This window comes from Scyliorhinus torazame, chromosome 14 (assembly GCF_047496885.1).
Source record: "Scyliorhinus torazame isolate Kashiwa2021f chromosome 14, sScyTor2.1, whole genome shotgun sequence".
NCBI lineage: Eukaryota > Metazoa > Chordata > Chondrichthyes > Carcharhiniformes > Scyliorhinidae > Scyliorhinus > Scyliorhinus torazame.
The window spans coordinates 190,345,918-190,365,527 of NC_092720.1; the positions used below are offsets into that span (position 1 = coordinate 190,345,918).

General features: G+C 51.2%; 1 protein-coding gene across 1 annotated transcript in view; it reads left to right on the forward strand.

The window, feature by feature from the left end:
• gtf2h4 (general transcription factor IIH, polypeptide 4) overlaps window positions 1-19,610 on the forward strand; it is a 241,238-nt gene that overhangs the window by 141,209 nt on the left and 80,419 nt on the right. The window contains exons 6-8 of the mRNA XM_072475350.1: window positions 6,183-6,271; window positions 16,663-16,771; window positions 18,345-18,413. Coding sequence (XP_072331451.1) covers window positions 6,183-6,271; window positions 16,663-16,771; window positions 18,345-18,413 — 267 coding nt within the window. The remainder of the gene's footprint in view (window positions 1-6,182; window positions 6,272-16,662; window positions 16,772-18,344; window positions 18,414-19,610) is intronic.

The window sequence follows — 19,610 nt, forward strand, 5'->3', positions numbered from 1 at the left end:
GGACTCCCTGGTCCTCCGAAATCCCAAAAATTGCCACCTCTGGACTCATCACCACCCTTGTTTTCAGTACCCGGGACATAACGTCTGTGAATCCCTGCCAGTACCCCCTGAGTTTTGGACATGCTCAGAACATGTGGACATGGTTCGTTGGTCCTCCCGAACATCTGGCGCACCTGTCCACCAGTCCAAAGAATTTACTCAGCCGGGCCTCAATCCAGATTTATTAATTGAATTTAAATTCCACCACCCCCGTGGGTAGGGTTTGAACCCTTGTGTCTCCAAACATTAGCCTGGGCCTCTAGACTACAAGTCACTGGAACTGCGCCACCGTCTCCCCCAAGTTTGGGGAATACTCACCACGTGCCTGGACGAGTGTAGCAGTGACAATGCCCGGTTAGCTTGACGCAACCCAGGACAAAGCAGTCAACCTACTGTCAACGTGCTCACCACTTTAAGCATTCACTGCCTTCAGCACTGTTGCACCTCACAGAGCACTTTGAAAACCCACGGGCACTGGAGGAACAAGGGCCCCCAGCGTATGGATCGCTGCCGCTTCCAAGTTACTGTCTAACTCTCATCCTTTCCCAATTGGCAATGTATCACCTGTCCTTTCGTATTCTCCCTAACAGCAGTGTGGGTGTATCAGGACTGCAGTGGTTCATAGAGCACTGATAAAGCCCTTTGGTGCATTGTGTCTGTGCCGGCAAAAAAACAACCACCTAACTGTTCTATTCCTATTTTCCAGCACTTGACCCATAGCCTTGTACGCCTAATACTTTTTTAATGTTATGAGTGTTCCTGCCTCCATCATCCTTTCAGGCAGCGAGTTCCACTTCCCATCAACCTCTGGGTGAACACGTTTCTCCTCGCATCCCCTCTGAACCCCCTTAAATCTATTCCCCTGGTCATTGATCCCTCCATCAAGGGGAAATGTTATCCTGAGGACCCTGATTCGTTCCCGGCTCCGGGTCACTGTCCGTGTGGAGTTTTCACGTTCTCCCCGTGTCTGCGTGGGTCTCATCCCCACAACCCAAAGATGTGCGGGTTAGGTGGATTGGCCACGCTAAATCGCCCCGTAATTGGAGCAAAAAGAATTGGACACTCTAAATTTATAAAACAAAATCTGTGCCTATCGGCTAATCAAGGTTCAAAATGGATGGCCACCATCTTCTCAGTTAGGAATGGGAAATAAATTCTGGCCTTCCCAGCGATTTCCCCATCCCGAAAATGTTTCTCAAAAAGCGGAAAATCGTCCCCCTCGAGTGCAATCCTTGCTTTGTCTGTAGGTGCAGTCGAGGTAGTTACTCACTGCTGGTTGGTCAGACCATCCGATGTAGGAGCAGAATAGGCCATTCGGTCCATTGCGTCTGCTCCGCCATTCACTGAGATCGTGACTGACCTGATGTGTTAATCCTCAAGTCCACTTTCCTGCTGAATCCCCATAACCCCTGATTCCCTGACTCAGTGCAGTGGTCAAACAGTAAGTGAGGTGTTACACTTGATGTGAGGCAGCCTTTCATCTTGTACAGCGATGGGTTGCGCTGTGATGGTCAGCTCTTTGTTAAACGTAGCCCAGTGTGACCCCACTCTGGCGTGGCAATCACTGCAGCAAACGACACTGGGCTCAGAGGTTGCACGATTTGCCGGCCTCTGGGGCCTCCCCCTGCCCCGGCTAGCTGAGCTTTCTGCTTGCCTCTTCCAAACGGCCGACCCCCAGAGGTCACAGCCGTCGGCGATTGTTTCCCAGCTGTCAGTGTCAATGTCTGACATCGTCATATCTCGCTCGTCAGGGTTAAGCACAGTGGGTGGGTGCAGGTGATGAGAGTGTTGAACAACTGTTGGGTGAGAAAATTCAACCCCCAGCAGGTGGCAAATCCCCGAGGCTGAGCGCGAGCCGCCTCATTTTGCTGCGTTTAAGGTGATTAGTCCCTAGAAGGGACACTCCTCGGTAACGTGCAGCATTGTTTGTGACTTTTCACAAGTGCACAAGGGCATTTGTACTGAGTTCCACCCTCTCCCACAGCGGTGGAGCTTGGCTCGACAGGGGCCTCGGCCCTGTCCTGATCCCGTTTAGCAGGGACCAGTCTCGCCGGCAGAAACTGATTAGTGACTTCCCCCATTTGTCCATTCCTTGACCCAAAGGACATCTCTCCTGGCCAATCTTGCTCCGTAAGGGTGCTCCATTTGGGGTGTGGGAGGGTTAGCTGGGTTGAATCGGTCGTCATGGAGGTAGGTGCAGCACGGGAGAATGGTTTCAACCAGCTTCGTAGGCCTCTGTCAGCCGGCGAATGTGTGAGGGAGCGATATTGGCAAGGTCAGGAAGCCAGGGGAGGGATGTTGCGAGGCGGGTTCCAGTTATGGATGTGCATTACTGCGACCAATTGAGTGCGAACGAGTCACGGGTGCTTCATTCATTGACGGTGATAAACCAGCTCATTTCTGTGCCTTCAGGAGATGAGCTAATTAACCTAGCTGGAGAAAAATAATGACTCTCAAATGACAACTAGTTCGCACTCGCGGGGCTTGTTCTCCGACCTACTTCGATCAATCAGTTTGCCCAGGGACACGAGTCTTGGCTGCCACGTGCTCAGTTCTGTCCTCTGGTTTCGGAGTAAGGAGTGGGCGGGCGCATACCTGCAACCCCCCCCCCCCACGGACTAGGTTTCATCTCTCTTCTGGTATGGGAGACAAGGATATGCGGTTCCCATCAAATAATGATGGCAGAAAGATGAGAGGGCACAGATTTTTTTTTTGGGGGGGGGGAATTGCGTGAGAGAATGACCTACAACCTGCCTCCTCCGAAGGTGGTGATGGAAGCAGAATCGATCGGTGATTTTAAAAGCAAGTTGGTTGGGTGCAGGTCTCGGTGGGGGTGGGAGTTACTGGGTTGCTCTGTAGAGAGCCGGCCTACTCCCGAGGGGCCGAGTGACTTCCTCCGTGCTCCGATGTCTCTGTGCCGAGTTGACTCTTTCTGCACTGTAGAGATTCTATGATTCTATGGGGTGAGCTTTGAGGGCCCCAGGAAATGGTTCAGCCCCTTTGGGAGAGCAATGAGGGCAGGTCATTTACAGTAAATAACAATGAAAGAAAGACCTTGCATTTACATAGCACCCTCCACTCTCACTGGCTGCCCCAGTGAAGAACATTTCGAAGTGGGGTCACCGATATAATGTGGGTCACCAATTTGTTTTTAATTTGTTTTTCAAATTTCTGTGGGGGTGTGGGTGTCTCTAGCTGGGCCAGCATGTGTGACCCATCCCTGACAGCCCTTGTACTGAGGGGCTTGCCCAGCCACTTCAGAGTGTAGGCCAGACAGGTTAAGGACGTTAGATTGCCTTCCCTAAAGGAAAATTAGTGAACCAGACGGGTTTTCACAGCAGTCAATGGTCATTTCATGGTTACTGAGACCAGCTTCATATTCCAGATTGTATTCGTTGAATTGAAATTCCACCAGCTCCCGCGGCAGGATTTGAACTGCTGTCCCCTGAGCATTAGCCTGGTCCCCGCTGGATTTCTAGTTTGTTGACATTCCAGCCACTGTCTTTCCCCAGATTTACACACAGCCAGCTCCCACCAACAGCAGCATGACAATGAGCGGGATAATCTGATTTCTCCCTGTCGGTGGAGGAGTAAGTAATCGGGGAGGCCTTCCCTGCTCCGCCTCCAATATTGCCACGGGACCATTTATGCCCAACCAGCCCGCGGTTTTAATGCCTCGCCTTCAGGAGGGCACCTCCGACAGTGCAGCACTCCCTCAGTTCTGGGAATGCCGGCCCAGGTTTTTTTTTTGTTGTGTTCTGCAGTTCCGGAGAAGAGTCACGCTGGACTGGAACACCCCGGTTCCGTTTCGCTCTCCACAGATGCGGCCACGCTAGCTGCTCTTGGGGGTGAGATGGGGGTGCGGGAAGGTTAGGGCAGCACGGTAGAACAGTATTTAGCACAGTTGCTTCACAGCTCAAGGATCCCAGGTTCAATTCCCAGCTTGGGTCACTGTCGCTCACGTTCTCCCTGTGTGTGCAGGGGTTTCCTTGCTCCGGTTTCCTCCCACAACTCCAAAGATGTGCAGGTAAGGTGGATTGGCCATGCTAAATTGACCAAAAAGGTTAGGTGGGGTTGCTGGGTTACGGGGATGAGGAGTGGGCTTAGGTGGGGCGCTCTTTTCCAAGGGCCGGTGCAGACTCGATGGGCCGAATGGCTTTCTTCTGCTCTGTAAATTCTACGATTCACTGAGATCCTGGTTGTGGGAGGGTGAAATTTCATTGCGCGTCTCATTAAAACAGGGACGTGACACCCAGCTGCAACATGATAGATTGTGTCCTTCGGAGACGTATAACGCCAGGGGTGAGCTATTAGTGGCTCAGGTCTGTCACTGGCTGTGTCAGCAGTTTGAGGTGTTAATGAAGAGCGTCACTCAAGAGGTGATCTGGCAGCTTTGAAGGAGAATCATTAACATTGTGACTTCTAAAATACGGGGAGCGAAAGCCGTGGCGTATTCAAATGATGCCCGGAAGTCGCAACGAGGGCAGCGTTTTGGCCGCTTCCGTGTGTTGTAACTGGAGATGTGAGGGGGCCATTCTAAATCTACGCAAAATCGTTGAGGAGGCCGCAGTTTAAATGTTGCGCTGGGTTTTGAGGCCCGACTTCGGCAGGGTGTGCCCAGAATTCGGACCCCATGTCAAGGAGGCCATTCAGCCCCCTCGTGCATGTGCCAAACAGGAATGCCATATTGATCACGCCACCCCCCCCCCCCCCCTCCATTTCTCACTCCATTAAAAAAGTGACCTTGACTTGATGAATGGTACGCGGTTTCTTGACAGCATTTGTATTTATGTAACAGCATATTCCACTTTGAAGCTATTCAAAGCGCTTCGCACAGGCTGCAAACAGCCACCCTGCGCAGCAAGCGACCGACCTTTTGGCTAGGTGCTGCAGCTCAAGGGTTCTCCGATAGGCGGTGTGGGAGGGCAAACTGGGAGAACTGCGGGCTCGCCTTCGTACTGGGGGCTCTTTAACACTCGCCGGAGCATTCAGGCACAGCCTCAGTTTTGTCGTCTTGAGGGGTTAACTCGAACTGTTCACCCACACTAATGGTCCGGAGGAACAAGAGCTCAAGCCCCATCCTGGTGGGATTTTTAATTTGATCGGTAATTCTGGCGTACAAAGCTCTGCCTTTAAGACAGAGATAGATAGGTTTTTGATTGATATGGGGATCAGGGGTTATGGGGAGAAGGCAGGAGAATGGAGATGAGAAAAATATCAGCCCTGCTTGAATGACGGAGCACCCCCGCCGATAGTGGAGCAATTAAAATCCAGATTTCTCAAGAGGCCGGAAGCGCAGAAATGTGGTTAATTGGGTGAGGTGGAGGGCACGGTAGAAAGAACTGGACATGATACAGCATCTTGCACGCGTTGGGGTGCCTGAACCTGGTTTGCAGCCACCAAACGGCTTTTGAAATGAAATTCCTGCTGCAATGTTGGAAATTTAGGGTGATCAGGCGAGCCCGTAACATGGTTCACTTACGCTTGCTAGAAGTGACATGAATTCATACACAAGGACCCATCCCCTGCAGACAAGAGGAAAATGTTGACGCCTTGCGACTTTTTTGGGGGGATTCTCTTTCTTCGTGGCAAAAGCTCTGCCAATCAAAGTTGACTTGCCGACAAATCAGCATCTTTGTCTCCTGTGGCATAAGTTATGATAGTTTGAAATTTGGCATTCTTGCCTTTGTCCTGACCGGTACAAGGCGAAAAGCTTCGGCAACGCGTCTCTCTTTTCAGTCACAGACAATGCCGGTGACGCTGGGTGGATCGTACAAGCTCGGCGGAAGGGGTTCGGGCTAGAAACAGTGAACGGGTTAGCGTGGCTCTGTGCAAGCACAGTGAGCTTCATCAGTCGAAAACCGTTGTTTTTTTGGCTCCGGGCCTTCTGAGTCAGTATTCCACAATAAAACAGGAAGCTCTGACCGTGACGGACCAGTGGGTGAGGTGGACTTGGATCGGAATGCCGTGACTCTGAGTCGTTCCTCTGGCTGTGCCAGCATGGGGGTGGGGGGGCTCAGAAAGGCTCGAGTGAGTGCCTGGGTTGGGGAGGGTGGCGCAGGGATGGTGGTGGCGGCCGACAGCAGTAACCTGACCCCTCTCTCTGACCTTTCAGCTGTTGTTGACCGTTTCTCTCGTTGCAGGTGCTTCTCCATTTCATGGTGGGCTCTCCCAGCGCAGCGGTTAGTCAGGACCTGGCTCAGCTCCTCATTCAAGCCGGCCTGATGAAGAGGTAAGTCGGTGGTCTCGGCAGGCGGGCTGCGTTCAGCGACCCTTCCGGCTCTGAGAGCCCCCTCCCACAGGCCAGACCCCTGGCCCAATCGTCGCACCTACCCGCTAGCTGGGCTAAAATGGGCTCATGTCCCAGTGGGGGCTAGTCATCAAACAAGCATTTTCCCATCTCTCTGGCCCTGCACCGGTGCAAGCATTGGTCAAATATCGTGACAGAGGAAGTCAGGGAAAAAACAGGACGCTTCCCTGGCGGATTGATGGCTGCTCGCTTGCTCGGGTTCCGTTGATGAACAAGTGAAGACATCACCTTGAAGTTTAGGTTTCCCGGCACCTCCCAGCCCAGCTCCATCTGGAAAGTTACTTGACATCTCGGCAGGTTTACAGAATGCAGCCTGATGTCCCATTGGGCATCCTAACGGGGTAAAAGTGGCTGCGCGCGCACACTGCGATCCTAGGTTCAGGCAGCCGGTGGTTGAGGGGGGCCATTCCGACTATCTGCCCCTCTGCCACAGCTATGTTCACGGGTGGGTGTCCCTGGAAAGCGAGCACGCGGTGTTCGCCGGCCATGTCGGATAGGGGAGCAGCAGTGTCTGACCCACTGTCCCGCCCAGTCACAGAGGGGGGAAAAGAATAGTATCTGACTCGCTGTCCCACCCAGTCACATAATCACAGAATAGACAGTGCAGAAGAGGCCCTTCGGCCCACCGAGTCTGCACCGACGCATGAAAGGCCCTGACCTGCCCACCTAATCCCGTCTGCCAGCACTTGGCCCATATCCTTGAATGTTATGACGAGCCAAGTACTCACCCAGGTACATTTAAAGGATGTGAGGCAGCTCGCCTCTACCACCCTCCCAGGCAGTGCGTTCCAGACCGTCACCGCTCTCTGGGTAAAAAATAATTTCCTCAAATCCCCCCTAAATCTCCCACCCCTCACCTTGCACTTGTGTCCCCTCATAACTGACCCTTCAACTAAGGGGAACAGCTGCTCCCTATCCACCCTGTCCATGCCCCTCATAATCTTGTCCACCTCAATCAGGTCACCCCTCAGTCTTCTCTGCTCCAGAGAAAACAACCCAAGCCTATCCAACTCTCTTCATAATTAAACTGCTCCATCCCAGGCAACATCCTGGTGAATCTCCTCTGCACCACCTCCAATGCAATCACATCCTTCTATAATGTGGCGACCAGAATTGCACACACTCCAGCTGTGCCCTCATCAAAGTTCTATACAGCTCCATCATGACCTCCCTGCTTTTGTAATCTATACCCCGATTGATAAAAGCAAGTGTCCCATATGCCTTTTTCACCACCCTATACCTGCCCTTCTGCCTTCAGAGATCTATGGACAAACTCTCCAAGATCCCTTTGTTCTTCGGAACTTCCCAGTGTCAAGCCTTGCATAGCATACTTCCTTGTGAAATTAGTCCTTCCAAAGTGTAACACCTCACCCTTTTCAGGGTTAAATTCCATCTGCCACTTATCCGCCCATTTGACCATCCCGTCTATATCTTCCTGTCACCCAAGACACACAACCTCACTGTTAACCATCCGCCGATCTTTGTGTCATCCACAAACTTACTGATCCTACCCTCCCACATAGTCATCTATGTCATTTATATAAATGACAAACAATAGGGGGCGCAGCACGGAGTCCTGTGGTAGCCACTGGTCACTGGCTTCCAGACTGTAAAGCAGTCGCCTATCATCACCCTCTGTCTCCTACCGCTAAGGAAATTATTAATCCACCTTATCAAACCCCCCCTGTATCCCATGCGCATTTGCCTTCTTAATAAGTTTCCCATGTGGGACCTTGTCAAAGGCTTTGCTGAAATCCATGTGAACTACATCAACTGCACTACCCTCATCTACGCACTTGGTTACATGCGCAAAAACATCAATCAAATTTGTTAGGCATGTCCTCCCTCTGACAAAGCCATGCTGACTATCCTTGCTGACTATGCCTGATCAAACTTTGCCTCTCCAAGTGGAGATAGATTCTCTCCTTCAGACTCTTCTCCAGTAGTTTCCCAACCACTGACGCGAGACTTGCTGGTCTGTAGTTCCCTGGCTTGTCTCTACAACCTTTCTTAAATAGTGGGACCACATTAGCTGTGCTCCAGTCCTCTGGCACCTCCCCCGTAGCCAGAGAGGAACTAAACATTTGGGCCAGAGACCCGGCAATCTCCTCCCTCACCTCCCACAGCAGCCTGGGACACAATTCGTCCAGGCCTGGAGATGTGACCACTTTTAAGCCCGCCAATACCTCCAATACCTTGTCACACCCTATGACAATTTGCTGAAGAACCTCACAGTCTCTCTCCCCGAGTTCTACAGCTACATCCTCACCCTGTTGGGTGAAGACAGATATGAAATATTCGTTCAACACCCTACCAATGTCCTCTGGCTCCACCCACAGATTTCCCCCTTGTTTCCTAATGGGCCCTAGTCTTTCCCTGGTTACCCTCTTCCCATTCATATACTTACAGAATATCTTGGTATTTTCCTTACTTTTACTAGCCAGAGCTTTCTCATGTCCCCTCTCTGCTCTCCTAATTGCTTTCTTAAGCTCCAGCCTGCACTTTCTGTACACACTAATGCCTCTGCAGACTTGCTCCCCTTATACTTGTTAAAAGCTTCTCTTTTCCTTCTCATCATATAGAACAAAGAACACAGAAAAGTACAGCACGGGTACAGGCCCTTCGGCCCTCCAAGCCTGCGCCGACCATGCTGCCCGTCTAAACTAAAATCTTCCACACTTCCGGGGTCCATATCCCTCTATTCCCATCCTATTCATGTATTTGTCAAGATGCCCCTTAAACGTCACTATCGTCCCTGCTTCCACCACCTCCTCCGGCAGCGAGTTCCAGGCACCCACTACCCTCTGTGTTAAAAAAAACTTGCCTCATACATCTCCTCTAAACCTTGCCCCTCGCACCTTAAACCTATGCCCCCGAGTAATTGACCCCTCCACCCTGGGGAAAAGCCTCTGACTATCCACTCTGTCTATGCCCCTCATAATTTTGTAGACCTCTGTCAGGTCGACCCTCAACCTTCATTCCAGTGAGAACAAACCAGGTTTACTCAACTTCTCATAGCTAATGCCCTGCAAACAAGGCAACATCCTGGTAAATCTCTTCTGCACTCTCTCTGAAGCCTCCAAATCCTTATGAGTGTCTCCTGAATGTCTCTGGTCCTCCATTGTTCTCTGGGCTTGTTACTCCTTCCTATTACCCTGGAGGGAACATATTGGGCCTGTACCCTCCCCATTTCATCTTCGAATGACCCCCACTGCTCTTCTGTAGATTTTCCCACAATTAACTCTTTCAAGCTACCTTGGCCAGATCCTGCTTTATTTTGTTAAAATCTCCTCTCCCCCAATCCAAAACGTTTTTTTTGCAGCTTATCTATTTCTTTGTCCATAACAAACTTAAATTGTACCATGTTGTGCTCGCTATCACTAAAATGCTCCCCCACCGACCACCAGCCCGGCTTAATTTCCCAGAATTAGGTCCAGTACTGCACACTCCCTTGTTGGATCCTCTTGAGCTAAAAGGTTCTTCTGTATACATTTTAAGAACTCTACTCCATCTCGGCCCTTAACATTTAGGCTATCCCAATTAATTTTGGGAAAGTTGAAATCATCTAATATGACTCTTATTATTTTTACACTTCTGTGAATTGCGCACATATTTGCTCCTCAATTTCCAGCTGATTATCTGGGGGTCTATAATAAACACGTGGCAATGTAGCTGTCCCTTTTTCATTCCTTTTTTTAAAAATAAATTTTGAGTGCCCAATTATTTATTTCCAATTAAGGGGCAATTTAGCGTGGCCAGTCCACCTAACCTACCCATCTTTGGGATGTGGGGGAGAGACCCACGCAGACACAGGGAGAATGTGCAAACTCCACGCGGACAGTGACCCGGGGCCGGGACCGAACCTGGGACCTAAGCGCCGTGAGTCAGCAGTGCTAGCCACCGTGCCCCCCTCCTTTTTCATTCCTAAGCTCTCCCCACAAAGCTTCATTATGCCCCTTCCAAGATATCATCTCTCCTCACTTCAGTAACTGCCTCCTTAACTAATAATGTAATGCCTCCTCTTCGTTTACCCCCTCCTCTGTCTTGCCTGAAGATTCTATATCCCGGGATGTTGAGCTGCCAATCCCGCCCCTCACTCAATCATGTCTCTGTGTAACTTTTTTATATCATTATTACACGTGTCAATCATCGGTCTTAACTCATCCATTTTACCGTTAATACTCCTGACATTAAGGTAGAGGCCATCCAGCCTTGTCTTACTCCCTTAAAACTTACTTCTGCTGTATTCCCTCTGACCTGATTGCTTTTCTATGTTATACAGTGTCCCTGTTCTGCTATCAATCTGTGTCCCCTCCATCTGCCAAGCTATTTAAACTCTTCCCAACAGCACTAACAAACCCACCAGCAAGGATGTTAATCCTGTTCTGGTTTAAATTGATTGATTGATTGATATTTATTGTCACATGTACCAAAGAGCAGTGAAAAGTATTTTTCTGCGGCCAAGGGAACGTACATAGTAGACAAAAAAATAAATAATCGACAGAGTGCATTGACAATGGTGCATCAACAAATAGTGATTGGTTACAGTGCGGAACAAGGCCAAACGAGCAGCATAGGGCGTCGTGAATAGCTGTAAACCGTCCCGCTTGTACAGGTCCCACCTACCCACCCAAAACGGTCCGAATAGTCCAGGAATCTAAAACCCTCCCTCCTGCACCAAGTCTTAAACCACTCATTCATCTGTGCTATTCTCCTATTCCTGTACTCACTAGCTCGTGGCATTGGGAGTAACCCAGAGATTACAACCCGAGACGTCCTGCTCTTTAGTCTATTGCCTAACCCTCTGAATTCTTGATGCAAGACCTCATCCCTCTTTCTTCCTATGTCATTGGCACTAACGCGTGCTATGATCTCTGTCATATTACCCTCCCCCTTCAGGATGCCCTGCAGCCGTTCAGTGATGTCCCAGACCCTGGGACCAGGGAGGCAATACATCACCCTGGAGTCTTTCTCACGACCACAGAAGCACCTCTGTGCCCTTTACTATGGAGTCCCCCATGACTATTGCTCTTCTGCGCTTTGTCCCTCCCTGTTGAACAACAGAGCCAGCCATGGTGCTGCTGCTCTGGCCGCTGCTGTTGTTTTCCCCCGATAAGCCATTTCCCCCCTAACAGTATCCAAAATGTCTCTCAGCACCAGGTTAAAAGTCCAACAGGTTTATTTGAAATCACAAGCTTTCGGAGCATTGCTCCTTCATCACGTGAAGTCAGCATTCCGAAAGCTAATGATTTCAAATAAACCTGTTGGACTTTAACCTGGTGTTGTGAGACTTCTTACTGTGCCCACCCCAGTCCAGCGCTGGCATCTCCACATCACGGCATCAAAAATGGTATACTTGCTAGAGAGGGGGACAACCGCGGGGAATCCTGCACTGACTTCATGTCCTTTCTAGCAGTCACCCATCTGTCGCTTTCCGCCACCTGCGTGCTCTTAAGTGCATCCAATTGCTGCTCCAACCGAACCACGCGATCAGTGAGGAGCTGTCATTGGGTACACTTCCTGCAGATTCACAGTAACTTCAATGCAGTGTTAATGTAAGCCTACTTGTGACAATAATAAAGATTATATATAGTCATCCGGAATTCTGGAAGCGTCACAGACCTCCCACATCTCACAGTGAGAGCACTGCACGCCGCTGGCTGAAATTTCTAGCACTGATTAATTAATTACATCAAAATAAATAGTTATTAAATTTAGCACGAATTAATCAATTTAGTTAAAATAAATACTGATTAAATTTAAGTTAAAATTAACTATATGGTCACTTGCTCTAGGTTTCGCCAATAAATATTAAATATACTAATCTCCTAGTTACTCCTCTACTTAGTTCATTACTCTACTTTTTCAAATTTAGAACAGATTCCCAACCAGCCACTCGGGTCACAGCTTTACTGTAACATCACTTTTCTCTGTCCCCAATACCCAACAGGTAAGTTATTTATACTTACTGTTTCAAAGCTTCACCTCCTCGAGTTCATGCCAACTCCCCTTCCTTCTGACTGCGGAGGGAAAGGACAATGACTGACCCACTGTCCCACCCAGTCCCAGAGGGGGAACGGAGAGTGTCTGACCCACTGTCCCACCCAGTCCCAGAGGGGGAAAGGACAGTGTCTGACCCACTGTCCCACCCAGTCCCAGAGGGGGAAAGGACAGTGTCTGACCCACTGTCCCACCCAGTCCCAGAGGGGGAAAGGGCAGTGTCTGACCCACTGTCCCACCCAGTCCCAGAGGGGGAAAGGACAGTGTCTGACCCACCCAGTCCCAGAGGGGGAAAGGACAGTGTCTGACCCACCCAGTCCCAGAGAGGGAAAGGACAGTGTCTGACCCACTGTCCCACCCAGCCCCAGAGGGGGAAAGGACAGTGTCTGACCCACTGTCCCACCCAGTCCCAGAGGGGGAAAGGACAGTGCCTGACCCACTGTCCCACCCAGTCCCAGAGGGGGAAAGGACAGTGTCTGACCCACTGTCCCACCCAGTCCCAGAGGGGGAAAGGAGAGTGACCCACTGTCTTGCCCAGTCCCATGGGGATAGATAATGGGCGGGATTCTCCGTCTCTACGCACCAGTTTTCTGGTGCGGCGCGCCCCCACTGGTAGCGGGATTCTCCATCCCGCCGTCCGGCCAATGGGGGTTCCTGTTGTGGGCAGCCCTGTGCCGTCAGGAAATTCACAGGCGTGGGTGCGCTGCCGCCGCAACGGAGAATCCCGACAGCGGAGAATCCCGCCCAATGTCTTATGCACTGACCCAAACCCTGATGTGACAACTGAAAAGTGCAGTCATATTAGACCAATGAAAAAGTGTCATTGATATTAACAGTTAGTGAGATAATAGGAAGAATTAAAATAAATGTGTGAAATGATGCAGTGAAAGTGCCGTCCTGTTCATAGAGCACCAGATGGGAGCTGATACAAAAATGGTAGTGTGCTCAGCAACCTTGTGAAGCCAGTTAACAACCTTGGCAGATGGAGAGAGAGTGAGGCACAGGAGAAGAGGAATATTAATTATCAGCCCTGACAAAAAGCAGCTGAACCCATCGTCGCATCCTCTCCAAATCCTGTTGCGCTGTGCGAATGCCCAATGCACACATCTGTCCAGCCAAACTGGCCAGGTACAAGTCATGGCCGTTGGGAATCTCACTCAGGGTTCAACAGCTGATACCGTGTTTCGTTTTCTGTGTCATTTTTAAGGTATTAGAAAAGGGAACTGGCTGGAGATAGGAGGGCTGATCTGGTATTTGTAACAATATACAAATTAATTAGAGTATAGCTCCCTCTATACTGTCCCCATCAAACACTCCCAGGACAGGTACAGCACGGGGTTAGATGGAGAGTAATGCTCCCTCTACACTGTCCCCATCAAACACTCCCAGGGCAGGTACAGCACGGGGTTAGATACAGAGTAAAGCTCCCTCTACACTGTCCCCATCAAACACTCTCAGGACAGGTACAGCACGGGGTTGGATACAGAGTAAAGCTCCCTCTACACTGTCTCCATCAAACACTCCCAGGGCAGGTACAGCATGGGGTTAGATACAGAGTAAAACTCCCTCTACACTGTCCCCATCAAACACTCCCAGGACAGGTACAGCATGGGGTTAGATACAGAGTGAAGCTCCCTCTGTACTGTCTCCATCAAACACTCCCAGAAAAGGTACAGCACGGGGTGAGATACAGAGTAAAACTCCCTCTACACTGTCCCCATCAAACACACCCAGGGCAGGTACAGCACGGGGTTAGATACAGAGTAGAGTTCCCTCTACACAGTCCCCATCAAACACTCTCAGGACAGGTACACCACGGAGTTAGATACAGAGTAAAGCTCCCTCTACAATGTCCCCATCAAACACTCGCAGGACAGGAATAGCACTGGGTTAGATACAGAGTAAAGCTCCCTCTACACTTCCCCATCAAACACTCTCAGGACAGGTACAGCATGGGGTTAGATACAGAGTAAAGCTCCCTCTACACTGTCCCCATCAAACACTCCCAGGACAGGTACAGCATGGGGTTAGATACAGAGTAAAGCTCCCTCTACACTGTCCCCATCAAACACTCGCAGGACAGGTCTACAGCATGGGGTTAGATACAGTGTAAAGCTCCCTCTACACTGTCCCCATCAAACTCTCCCAGGATAGGTACAGCGTGGGGTTAGATACAGAGTAAAGCTCCCTCTACACTGCCCCCATCAAACACTCCCAGGATAGGTACAACATGGGGTTAGATACAGAGTAAAGCTCCCTCTACACTTCCCCATCAAACACTCTCAGGACAGGTACAGCACAGGGTTGGATACAGAGTAAAGCTCCCTCTACACTGTCCCCATCAAACACTCGCAGGACAGGTACAGCACGGGGTTAGATACAGAGTAAAGCTCCCTCTACACTGTCCCCATCAAACACTCCCAGGACAGGTACAGCATGGGGTTAGATTCAGAGTAAAGCATCCTCTACACTGTCCCCATCAAACACTCCCAGGACAGGTACAGAATGGGGTTAGATACAGAGTAAAGCTCCCTCTACACTGTTCCCATCAAACACTCCCAGGACAGGTACAGCACGGGGTTAGATACAGAGTAAAGCTCCCTCTACACTGTCCCCATCAAACACTCCCAGGACAGGTACAGCATGGGGTTAGATCAGAGTAAAGCTCCCTCTACATTGTTCCCATCAAACACTCCCAGGACAGGTACAGCACGGGGTTAGATACAGAGTAAAGCTCCCTCTACACTGTCCCCATCAAACTCTCCCAGGACTGATACAGCACGGGGTTAGATACAGAGTAAAGCTCCCTCTAAGCTGTCCCGATCAAACTCCCAGGACAGGTGCAGCACGGGGTTAGATACAGAGTAAAGCTCCCTCTACACTGTCCCATCAAACACTCCCAGGACTGATACAGCACGGGGTTAGATACAGAGTAAAGCTCCCTCTACGCTGTCCCGATCAAACTCCCAGGATAGGTACAGCATGGGGTTAGATAGAGGGTAAAGCTTCCGCTACACTGTCCCCATCAAACTCTCCCAGGACAGGTACAGCACGGGGTTAGATACAGAGTAAAGCTCCCTCTACGCTGTCCCGATCAAATTCCCAGGATAGGTACAGCATGGGGTTAGATAGAGGGTAAAGCCTCCGCTACACCGTCCCCATTGCTCCAACCCCCTGGGCTAGGGCACAGTCAATTCCAGCCCCACTTGACCCAGAGTCGCAACACAATTGAATTGACCAAAAATTATTGTTTGTCAAAAATCGAAAGCCTTTGGCCCTTGGCTGCCCAATAATTACAATGACCTGGTTTGTAAATTCAAACAGTTACTTTTTATTCACAACAAGAAATATAATGAAATATGCAGCAAATACATCCGATTAACTATTATTTAATTCCTAATCCCCCACTTTAACTTGCCCCCACCCTCTGTACACACACACAAGACAGACAAAGACAGTGGGGAGGAGAGGGGTGAAAATCATAGGTAAAATGACAGATAGTCTTTCTCCTTTTCAAACTTTGCTTTCAGTTCAAGGATTTCAATGTGGATTCATTCAGGACTCTGTAGGTTCAGAAATACAGCATTCATAGCCTTTATAGAGCGAGCGAGGCGGCCCTTTTCTCTGTGTGCCCAGGGTTCATACTGAGCTGCTTAGGTCTCTGAAAATCACTCCACTCTTGTAGGACCCAATCACTACTTGTTACTGAGCAGATTATGGTATTTTGGCCAATTAATTGGCCATCAGCCAACAAATGGAACCGCGTCCCACCCCATCTCTCGGGTGCCAAGAAGTCAGGGTCTTGTTCAAAGCTAGCAGCACCATATATTTGCTGTAACTTCTTGAATTCCACAAGTCCCGAACGATGTGCTGCTAGGTGAATTGAGCTGGAGGGGCATTAATTTGGGTGACCACAGTAGCACAATGGTTGGCACTGTTGCTTTGTTAGATCAACAGGCAGTTTTTGGCCACGTCATAGAACCTGTTGCTGGTCTAACTCTGGGACCTGAAGGACCGATTCCCGGCTTGGGTCACTGGCTGTGTGGAGTCTGCGCGATCTCCCCATGCCTGCGTGGGTTTCCTCCCAAAAGACGTGCTTGTTAGGTAAATTAGAACATTCTGAATTTACCGTCTGTATCCGAACAGGCGCCGGAGTTTTCACAGTAACTGCATTGCAGTGTTAATCTAAGCCTACTTGTGACACTAATAAAGATTATGATTATTATTTTGTGAACTGCGGAATAACAGGTCTGACTGATCCTTCCTGGCCTCCCCACAGCATTTTGTTCATGTTCTCTTTCTTTCCGTCGCAGTGAAGGATCGGAGGCTCCGTGCATCACGTCGGCCGGCTTTCAGTTTCTGCTGCTGGACACCTCCTCCCAGCTCTGGTACTTCATGCTGCAGTACCTGCACACCGCTGAGGTAAGGCTGTCAGGGGGAAGCAGGACCTTCCATCTTGTAACCGCGTCAGCCACTGAATCCCCCGGGTTCCGGGAGGGGCGGGGGGGGGGGGGGGGGGGGGGGGGTGCACTGTCAGAGTCGCCATCTCTCGGATGAAGGGATCTAAACCGGGATCCCGTCTGCCTGCTTTGGCTAGCTGTGAACGTTTCCGTGGTGCTGTCTCAAAGAATACAGGTGTTACCCCCACCCCCCCCCCCCCCCCCCGTTTTCCACCAGCTGCTCCGTAGCCTGGTAGTTTCCAGAAACTTCAGATTAGAAAACCATCGAACCGTTTGGGGCAGTTTGTTTGCTGCTGTGTTTCCTCCTCTTCCAGAAGTACTTCATTGGTCGTAAAGCACATCGACGCGCCTGACACTCGTGAGAAGTGCTGCACAACTTATTTTAATCCCCACCCCGCCGCCCCACTTTATTGCGTGTTTTCAACCTGTCTGACTGTCTTATTCTTCAGTATCTGCTGTGGTATTTTTTAATTATTCTTTCATGGGTCACTGGCTGGGCCAGCATTTGTTGCTCGTCCCTAATTGTCCCTTGAACTAAGTTCCTTGCTTGCTCGGTCATTAAGAGCCAGCACAGATTGCTGAGGATCGGGGTGGCACACTGGTTAGCCATGCTGCCTTATAGTGCCAGGAACACAGGTTCCATTCCAACCTCAGGTGACTGTGTGGAGTTTGCACTTTCTCCACGTGTCTGCGTGGGTTTCCTCCAGGCGCTCCCGTTTCCTCCCACAGGCCAAATATGTGCAGGTTTGGTGGATTGGCCACGCTAAATTGCCCCCGGAGTGTCCAACGGTTAGATGGGGTTACGGGGATAGAGTGGGGACATGGGCCTAGATAGTGAGTCCTTTCTTAGGGTCGCCTCCTTCTGCACTGTAGGGATTCTATGATCAGGAGTCACATGTAGGTCAGACCAGGTAAGGACGGAAGATTTCCCTCCCTTCAGGGAATATAGAAATTAGAAAACCAGATGGATCTTTCCGACAGTCCATGGTCGTACAAGCTCACTGTTGCTGAGACTGGTTTCCAATTCCAGGTTTTTACGACTTGAATTTGGGTTCCACCAGCTGCCGAGGTGGGATTTGAACCCGTGTCTCCAAAGCCAGCCAGCGACACTCCTATGAATGAATTATTTTGTAAAGTTCAGCACAACTGCTTTGTTGGGTGTGAAGTGCCCTGGGACATCCTGAGGCTGCTACGTAAATGCAATTGTTTCTTCACAATTGGGCTTGGCCCACTTGGAATAGGGAGGGGACAATTCAGCCAAGGTTCCTGCTCAGCTGACCATGGTCAGGATAGGGTGAGTGTAAGGATTGGCGGAGCTATGTGATGCAGCCCGCGGTCCTGTTGATTCTAGATGTCTGGAAGTGTTTGTGAATAACAGCAGCCGTGGGAAATCTCCTGTAGCGTGTCCAGACCCCGAGGGAGTCTGAGTGACAGATAACTGTGTTCTCAACATGCCCAAAAACCCTAACACTTCTGTTTCTCACTCTTTTCTTCTTCTTGTTTCCCCCCTCCCCCTCCCCCACACCTCCCTCCAGTCGCGAAGTATGGACCTGGTTGAGATTCTGTCCTTCGTGTTCCAGCTGAGCTTCTCCACACTGGGCAAGGTAAGGGAACTGCCATCTTGGAAAAACACTCAAATATCACTGAGATCGAAGCTTTGAGAGTCAACCATGGCTCAGTCAGCAGATTTACATCTGATTTCCAAAGTTACGGATACAATACCCACTCTGGGACTTGAGCACAAAGATCCAGGCTGATAAACCAGTGGAAAGAGAGGGAGGGAGAGACGGAGGGTGGGAGAGACGGAGGGTGGGAGAGACGGAGGGTGGGAGAGACGGAGGGTGGGAGAGACGGAGGGTGGGAGAGACGGAGGGTGGGAGAGACGGAGGGTGGGAGAGACGGAGGGTGGGAGAGACGGAGGGTGGGAGAGACGGAGGGTGGGAGAGACGGAGGGTGGGAGAGACGGAGGGTGGGAGAGACGGAGGGTGGGAGAGACGGAGGGTGGGAGAGACGGAGGGTGGGAGAGACGGAGGGTGGGAGAGACGGAGGGTGGGAGAGACGGAGGGTGGGAGAGACGGAGGGTGGGAGAGACGGAGGGTGGGAGAGACGGAGGGTGGGAGAGACAGAGGGTGGGAGAGACGGAGGGTGGGAGAGACGGAGGGTGGGAGGGAGAGACGGAGGGTGGGAGGGAGAGACGGAGGGTGGGAGGGAGAGACGGAGGGTGGGAGGGAGAGACGGAGGGTGGGAGGGAGAGACGGAGGGTGGGAGGGAGAGACGGAGGGTGGGAGGGAGAGACGGAGGGTGGGAGGGAGAGACGGAGGGTGGGAGGGAGAGACGGAGGGTGGGAGGGAGAGACGGAGGGAGGGAGGGAGAGACGGACGGAGGGAGGGAGGGAGAGACGGACGGAGGGAGGGAGGGAGAGACGGACGGAGGGAGGGAGGGAGGGAGAGACGGACGGAGGGAGGGAGGGAGAGACGGACGGAGGGAGGGAGGGAGAGACGGACGGAGGGAGGGAGGGAGAGACGGACGGAGGGAGGGAGGGAGAGACGGACGGAGGGAGGGAGGGAGAGACGGACGGAGGGAGGGAGGGAGAGACGGACGGAGGGAGGGAGGGAGAGACGGACGGAGGGAGGGAGGGAGAGACGGACGGAGGGAGGGAGGGAGAGACGGACGGAGGGAGGGAGGGAGAGACGGACGGAGGGAGGGAGGGAGAGACGGACGGAGGGAGGGAGGGAGAGACGGACGGAGGGAGGGAGGGAGAGACGGACGGAGGGAGGGAGGGAGAGACGGACGGAGGGAGG